Source organism: Artibeus jamaicensis, unplaced genomic scaffold, assembly GCF_021234435.1.
Source record: "Artibeus jamaicensis isolate MK-2021 breed Jamaican fruit bat unplaced genomic scaffold, CSHL_Jam_final contig_1028, whole genome shotgun sequence".
In the NCBI taxonomy this organism is placed as follows: domain Eukaryota; kingdom Metazoa; phylum Chordata; class Mammalia; order Chiroptera; family Phyllostomidae; genus Artibeus; species Artibeus jamaicensis.
Genome location: NW_026521201.1, coordinates 3,206,342 through 3,214,971, shown reverse-complemented (window position 1 = coordinate 3,214,971; position 8,630 = coordinate 3,206,342). Strand labels below are relative to the sequence as shown.

General features: G+C 41.1%; 1 protein-coding gene across 1 annotated transcript in view; it reads left to right on the top strand.

Moving 5' to 3' along the window:
* The first annotated feature begins 480 nt into the window (after window positions 1-480).
* GALNT8 (polypeptide N-acetylgalactosaminyltransferase 8) overlaps window positions 481-8,630 on the top strand; it is a 54,460-nt gene continuing 46,310 nt past the window's right edge. Inside the window, 3 exon segments of the mRNA XM_053662034.1 lie at window positions 481-572; window positions 642-757; window positions 5,994-6,291. Coding sequence (XP_053518009.1) covers window positions 481-572; window positions 642-757; window positions 5,994-6,291 — 506 coding nt within the window.

Below are 8,630 nucleotides of genomic sequence, written 5' to 3'. Positions count from 1 at the left end.
TGACTATTAGATGATTTGTCCAAAACACACAGTGAGTGTGAGGTGTGGAAGCTGGATCAGCGTAGAGCCTTGTTGTGCAGCATTGTGCAGGTGACAGCAGAGGGAAGGGGTCAGTGAAACAGGGCTGTCCCCTGGGGCTCACCTCGGGGGCTGCCTTCAGGTCATCTACCTGCTTCCCAGTGGAACCAACAAAAAAGTCTCTTCTCAAGTCTGTTGAACTTCACTCTGACACAGAGTGAGGTGTGCCCAGGTAACCTGCCAGTCACTGGATGGCTGCCATGACATACCCCACACACCTGATACTGCTCAGGAGAAGCCAGGCAGCTTGTAGCAGCTTTCCCAGTCAGGGAATGTCAGGTTCAGCAGGCAGGGGGTCATCTGTGCATCCAGTAGAGATGGGGCTTAGCTGATTCTGATCTTTAGTTTGCCTGAGCAGTGACACACCCAGTCCTGCAGGTGTGGCAGAGCCACAGACAGAGTATGATGCTCAGGAGACATGTCAGCAAAGTTGTCTGCACTGGGCTTACTCTGGTTATTGTCTACTATCTCCTCCTGGTATTTTATAAAATAGTATTTTTTAATAAAATATTTATTTATTTATTTATTTATTTATTTATTTATTTATTTATTTAATAATCGACTTCACAAAAGTTGATTCTGGTTAGTGTCCAAGAGGAGTTTTATTTGCCTCTGTCTGAATGGGATGGGATCGTGATAAAGAGACTCTCTCACTTGGAGTTGGATTTGCAGCATCTGAGTAAGTTCATAACACTAACTCGGAGGGGATTGTGTGTATGTGTGCATGCCCATGCATGAGCGTGGCATTTCTAGGAACACTTCGAAAAAAAGTGTGGAGAGAAAGTGAGAGGTCACATTTTCACCTCTCAGTTGCTCAATTCATTATCTGACATTGAATTTTATGCCTCCAAATGGGCAGTAAGTATTGAGAATTAGGGGGAATCAGAGCAAACTGTTAAGGAGAAAAGAGCAGGGTGTCTCGATGAGTGGTGTGTGTGTACACTTGCACACACTCATAATCACAAGTACACACATGCAGACAGAGTGTCTGAGGCTCAGACAAACACTCCCTGAGAGGCTCAGGAATATCTAGGCATAGCCCTGTCTTCAGGTCTTTGTGTGGCAGGGTAGATAAACAGATGTGACAATCTCTGGGGCAAAGACCTCACTTCCACTTTGCTGTGAGCCGCTCTCGGGGACTACTGGGAGCTTGTCAGAGGACCTAAGATGGAATCCTGATATGGCCAGGAAGATGGTGTGACTTGAAACAAGTGCATATCTCTCGGTTGCAGGTTCCTGGTGTGTAAGTGGCTACAATGAAACTACCTACTTGACCTCACACGGTTGTGAAATGTATGCAGAAAGTGCTTTATAAACATATGTATGTCAAATTTTAACTTCTTTTTTAAATTGAGGTGTAATTGTCACATAACATTATACTAATTTTTAGTGTATAGTGTACTGATTTAATATTTGTGAAATATTACTGTGAAATGATCACAGTAAACATCCATCACCACACATAATCATAAATATTGTTTTCCTTGTGATGAGAACATTTAAGATCTACTCTTTTAGTAACTTCAAATATACAATGAATTATTAACTATAGTCACTATGTTGTATATTACATCCCAGGGGCTTATTTATTTTATAAATGTAAGTTTATACCTTTGGATCCCTTTCACCCATTTTGCCTACCTCCCTTATCCCCACCGTGGCAACCGCCAATCTGTTCTCTATATCTATGTGCTTGTTTCCCCTTCCACTTTTTATTTTGTTTTGTTTTCTTTTTGATTTAATATTTATTTTATTATTTTTCATTACTGTTTAGTCCCTCTATGCCCCCACCCCCCAGCAGTCAGCACACTGTTCTCCACATCCATGAGTCCTTTCTCCTTTTTGCTCAATCCCTTGGCCTACAACCTCCACCCCCACGAGCTGTCACCCTGCTCTCCATCTATGAGTCTGTCTCCAGTTTTCCTGTTCGTTCAGTTTGTTCATTAGATTCCACATATGAGTAAAACCATATGGCATTTGTCTTTCTCTCACTGACTTATTTCACTTAGTATAATGCCCTCAGTGTCCAGCAAATGTAAACTTCTTCACATGAATTCTGGGGCTTGTTTTTGATTCTGGCTCTGACCCTTATGAATTTTATGTCTCAACATCTGACTCCAGTGAGGGGAAGCAGCCATGTACCCCCTGATCCCCAGTGACAAGGCTCGAATGCTTGTGCCCCTGAAGGGACTTGAATGTGTGAGCAGGGAAGTGACTGCATAAATGTGTGGGTGTCGGTGTGTGGGAGCTGGAGTTGAAGAAAGAGTCTTTTAAAGTGAGAGCTGAGCATTGCCCATATTCAGAGCAAGGCAGAGGGGTAGATGGGAGGACAGACTTGAATAGAAAAAGAAGGAAAGAAAATCTGGAAAAGGGAGAGAGAAAAGGGGGACAATAGAGGACCAAAGGGATAAGGACAAAAAAGAGAGCAAAGAATAAGTGTCCAGGGCAAGAGAATGAAAGAATTTATATGGAGACAAGAAGAGAAAAGGGAAAATGATAGGTGGGAGCACAGAGAAGGAATCAGAAAGCACCATAGTACCTTCTACATCCTCCCTCATAGGACTCATCATGTTTTATTGTGGTACAATTCTCTGGAAGAGCTGGTTTCATGAATGTCTCATGGAGTTTCTTACCACTTTGTCCCCTCTGTCAGGCACATAGAAGTTAAATGGTTGAATAAATGCATGGATGAGTGTAGGAAAAAGAGGACAGACGACAGGCAGTCGGGGTGCAGGGAAGAGTGATACAGGGCAAGAACATAGATGATTATCCACTCTGAAGTCCTGGCTTTGAGCATATAGGCTGAGTTGGACATTCACTTGTGTATGTGCTCAGTGTAGCTTCACCAAAAGGATGCCTGTGTACCTGAGCAGTCACAGTCACTTCTTGGTAGAGTTCCCAGCCTACACCAAGACCCTCTCACCCACCCCCAGGGCTCATCCAGCTTGGGCCTTAAAATAGCAGGAGTTCTGCCCACAGCCTGGCTCTTTTTTCCTTCAGCTGGAAACCAGTATGCCTCAGCAAGTCATCTGGAACCATCAGGTGAACTCCCTTTCCTTCTGTAATGAGCAGTTCCTGCTTTTCTTATTATTTTTGTTGCTCCCCAGGTTTTATTCACTTTAAAATGATGTGGTGGCAGGGACTTCTTACCAACTGATATGAATTTCAAAATGTCTTCTGGACCCTGTTTCCAAATCATGAATGTGCTCTTTTTCTGCAGGACTTCCTGAAATTGAAAGGTGTTCACTTATGAATTATCCTGGTTGCTCATTGCCTCCAAGAAGGCTAGAGGACATTATAGGTCAATAAGGATGTTACACAAATGTAAACTGTCACACAGAACAAAAACAAAAAACATGCCCTGGCTGGCATGGCTCAGTGGATTGAGTGCGGGCCTGCAAACCACACAATGCGGTTCGATTCCCAGTCGGGGCACATGCCTGGGTTGCAGGCCGGTTCCTGGCAGGGGACTCATGAGAGGGGACCACGCATTGATGTTTCTCTCCTTCTCTCCATCCCTTCCTCTCAAAAGATAAATAAATAAACTCTTCTAAAAAATGGTCGTAATGGTATCCCTACTGTGAGAGGGTTTGCTGACCAATTTTCTGGAATCTCCCCAGGGAGTCTTAAAGCCCCACCAGAATGATGACATTGGGTGTGTCCCCTTTGGGTCCTGGAAAGTTTCCATGTAAGTCATGGGAATGGTCTAGGGACATTGTATTCAACCTGCTGAACTCAGCACTTACATCCTCAAATTGACTCTAGGGTGTCCAGGTCCAAACAATCTCCCACTGACAGCCATGAATAAATGAGAAAAATCAGATATCCCCCAAAGAACGCAGGGAAATTTAAAGGAACAGAGAACTCAAGGTTACCCTATGTCTCCTGTATGCTTATACAGAAGAGTTTGAATAAAAATGCTATTCAATTTGGAATGTTTTTAAAATTCTGCTTTCACTTTTATTTTCTACCTGAGCAAATATGCAAGGTAGTCACATGAGCCTTCTTTGAAACACCCACCATTAATTTTTCTTTCTGAGTTTGCTTCGACTCTTCTTTTCTCTGTCCTTAAACACTACTAATTGATTCTCCTTCTCCTTGGGCCAGCTTTATGCCACCTTCCAAACATGCCCTCACCCCAGTTGTAGGACTTTCCTGCTTCCTTTTAAGGGGCTGTATATGTGGATGAAATTTTGCTCATGATCTGCTCACACAGTCATGTGCTGTGGCCTGGGGCTGCATCTGCCCAGAGGAAATTCACACGATGAGACTGTCTGCTGGCCAACCTAGTGGGCCTGCACTGCAATTATCCAACAAAGGGGTGATTCTTTTAACTTGCAAGAATGTACTACATGGCCTAGAGGTGATCCTATCAGTGTGGTTGTAATTTAGTGTAGGTTTAAGGGATGATTAGTGGGGAACTAAGTGGTGGAGCATCTTGATTACCATTTTGGGATTTAATGCTGATGAGTGTCATAATCCATGTTGGGCTTGGGAAATATTAACGGGCTGTAGGTTTGGTTGCCATTGCAGAAAGGAGAGAGTCAGACAGCTGTGGTAATAGCTCTTTACTTTATTATGTAAATCTGGCTGCCCTCTAAGGTTTCTTTTGTTGACCCCAACAAATTTTCTCACTCATTACAGACTTTGTAGTGGCTCCTGGTTGACAGCGTTTGTCATTGCCCCCAGTCCTGCTGTCACTGTAGGCCACTGCAATATCCTGTGGGTGACCCATTGAACACCTCTGCCTTTCCACCTACACAGCCCATTATGTCCATCCCACCTCACATTTCTATGGTGCATTTTGGACTTTGTCATCATCTAGAACAGCTCGCCTGTGAAATGACAAATTCATGCTATGCTTTGCTGATCACAACCTACTGACTGTACAGCATACTCATTCAGTTTTCTCTGCAACAGTGCCATTTCTCCAACTTTTCTCTTGCCATGATCTGCAACTCCATTGCACACCTGTTCTCTTGTACTCTCCTAAGAACCTCCCAACATTATGTGAAATCAATTGCCCATCTTCTCTGTGCCTTCACCCAAGGGCTGAGCACTGCTGGAAAAATTCCCATAACTGAGCCCCTTCAAATTTGCGGTCACTCCTCAGCCAGTCCTTTCTTACACCCTCAGTGCTTCTGTGTGTCACAAACCAGTTCTCCCATTTCTATCATAACAATTTTAAGTTTTCTACTCTTTTCAATATCCTTCCTCACTTCCCACCCCCAAAGCAGAGGAAACAGAGAAACCAGAGAAAATAGAATAATATCCAAGTTTGATTGTGTGCCAGGCACTGTCATCAGCACTTCATAGGTGTCAATCCATATAGTTATCACAGCAACTCTCTGAGGTACTTGGTAAATCTATGGCCCTGGGAAGAGAAATACTGTGGCCAAGGTTATGCCAAGTTAGGAAGGGGTAACCACTGATAGTGTAGTACAGTTCTTCTCGAATTTTATTGTACAAAAGACTTACTCATTGATTTTGTTAGAAGTACAGATTCTGGCATCTTCCCCTACCCCTATCTAACCCTAAGATTCTGATTTAGTTGATTCAGGGATAAGCCTGGATATCTGCATTTTAAAATGATCCAACAGCTAATTCTGATTAAGTGGTTCTTGGGCCTCATTCTGAAAAACATTAGCTATTGTTAATGTATGTCTCATATTGCATCTCTAGAGGAACTTTGAATGTGTGGGACTCAGGATGGCTAAGTCTTGATAGAGCTGCTAGAGCTGAAAGAACACAGGTGTGTTCTAGTGCGTGTCTTGCCAGGACAGCCTGTGTGACTCTATGGTCCCTGTGACATATTGCATCCTCCATAACAAAGAGCTTATAAATTTTAGAATTTGGACAAGAAAACCTATCAATGAATTGGCTGAAATGTTTTCTTCCCTGCCTTTTATTTGCAGAAGAAAGTATGAAATTGGCTGTGAAGGAACAAGAAAACTTGAACAACACCCTGGAGAGGGTGAAAGATGCACAACACCCTGTTGGGAAGACAGTGGATGCCAAGGCAAGTAAGACAAAGAAAGACAAACCCAGAGAGAAACTTTTCTCTGGCTCACTGCTCTTCAAGCAGTGGGGTGAAGATCTTTCTGATGCCCAGCAGAAAAAGGCCCATGATCTCTTCCAAGAGTTTGGTTACAATGTTCACCTCAGTGACCAGCTGCCCCTGAATTGTTCCATCCCAGATGCACATCATTCCAGGTAAGGTGGGCCAGGGTTGGGCTTTCTAGGTACTGCACTTTAATTTGGGGATGAGCTGTGGGAGCAGTAAAAAGTCAAGGACTGAAAATAGAGTAGGGGACGTGGGAAATTGGTGGGGAAGGGTTAAGGGTTTAGGAAGTTTTGGCAGGCTGACTGAGAGTATTCTTGTTTTTTTTATTATTTTATTTTCCAATTGCAGTTTACATTAGATATTTTGTATTAGATTCAGGTGTACAGCATAGTGGTTGGATAATCATATACTTTACAAAGTATTCCCCTCAATATTCCAGTACCCATCTGGCAACATACATAGTTATTACAGCATTATTGACTATAATCTCTATGCTATACTTTATATCTTTGTGACTATTTTTGTAACTACCATTTGTATTTCTTTCTTTTTCTTTAATCCTCACCCAAGGATGTATGTTTATTGCTTTTAGAGAGAGAGAAAGTAGGGGCCAAGAGAGATAAAATCCATGTGAGAGACAAACATAGATCAGTTGCCTTTTGTACATGTCCCAACCAAGGATGAAACCCACAACCTAAGTATGTGCCCTGATTAAACCCACAACCTTTTGGATGATGCTCCAATCAACTGAGGCACCCAGATAGGTCCCAGTTTGTCCTTCTTAATCCCTTCACCCTTTTCACCCAGTCCTGCAAACCCTCCTCCTTTCTGGCAACCATCATTCTGTTTGTGTATCTATAGGTTTATTTCTGTTTTATTTATTTTGTTCTTTAGACTCCTCATCTAAGTGAAATCATATGCTATTCGTCTTCCACTGATTGACTTATCTCACTTAGCACAATATCATCTTGGTCCATCTATGCTCTTACAAACAGTAAGATTTAATTATTTCTTATAGCTAAGTGGCATTCCATGGTATATATGTGCCACATCTTTTTTATCAGTTTGTCTATTGATAGACAGATGGGTTGCTTCTATATCATGGCTATTGCGAATGATGCTGCAAACAAACACAAAGGTGCACATCTTTCAAATTGGTTTTTTGAGTTTCTTCAAATATAAGTGAAGGCAGTTCTGTTTTCAATTTTCTTTGAAGACCTTCCACACCATTTTTCATAGTGAAGGTACCACACTGTATTCCCACCAACAGTGCATAAGGGGTCTTTCTTCTCCACATCCTTGCCAACACTTCTTCTTTATTGATTTACTGATGATAGCAATTCTGACAAATGTGAGATAATATCTCATCATGGTTTGTTTATTTTTTTAAACTTTCAACCTCAGTTTACATTAAGTACCATTCCACACCAACTTCAGATGTATAGAAAAGTGTCTGGAAAACCATTATTCTATAGAGTGGTCCCCTTGCTGCCCCAAGCATCCACCCGAACACATACCCCATTATCCTGACATTATTGACTATATTCTTTATGGTACAATCTATATCTCTGTGGCTTTTTTGCAACTAACAATTTGTACCACTTAATCCTTTCATTGTCATTTTAATTTGCATTCTTCTGATGATTAGTGATTTGGAGCATCTTTTCACATGTCTATTGTCCATCTGTGTGTTTTCTTTGGAGAAGTGTCTATTCAGTTCCTTTGCCCATTTTTTAATTGGAATGTTTGTTTTTTTCTGATCTTCTGTTGTATAAGTTCTTTACATAAATTTTGGACATTAACCCATCATATATATCGTTGACAAATATCTTCTCCATTCAATGGGGTTTTTTGGGGGGGGGTTGTTTTGTTGATAGTTTCCTTTGCTGTGCAAAAACTTTTTAGTTTGATGTAGTCCCATTTATTTATTTCTTCTTTTGTTTTTTTTTTGCCTGAGGAGAGAGACACATCAGAAAAAAAAATATTGCTGTGAGAAATGGCAGAGATTTTACTGCCTATACTCTCTTCTAGTATTTTTATGATTTCAAGTCTAAAATTTAATTCTTTAATACATTTTCAGTTTATTCTTGTGTATAGTGTAAGAAGGTGGTCTAGTTTCATTTTTTTTTTGCTGTCTATCCAATTTTCCCAGCATCATTTATTGAATAGGTTGTCTTTACCCCAATTTATAGACTTGCCTTCTTTGTCAAATATTAATTGATTTAAAGGCTTGAGTTTATTTCTGGGCTCTCTGTTCTGTTCCATTGATCTATATTGTCTGTTTTTATGCCAGTATCATGATGTTTGATTACTATAGCTTTGTAGTATAGTTTGATATTTTATAATGTCATACTTTCAACTTTGTTCTTCTTTCTCAAGATTTTTGTGGCTCTCCAGTTTCCACATACATTTTTGGATTATTTGTTCTGGTTCTGTGAAAAATGCCAGTGGTATTTTGGTGGGAATGGTGTTGAATCTGTAGATTGTT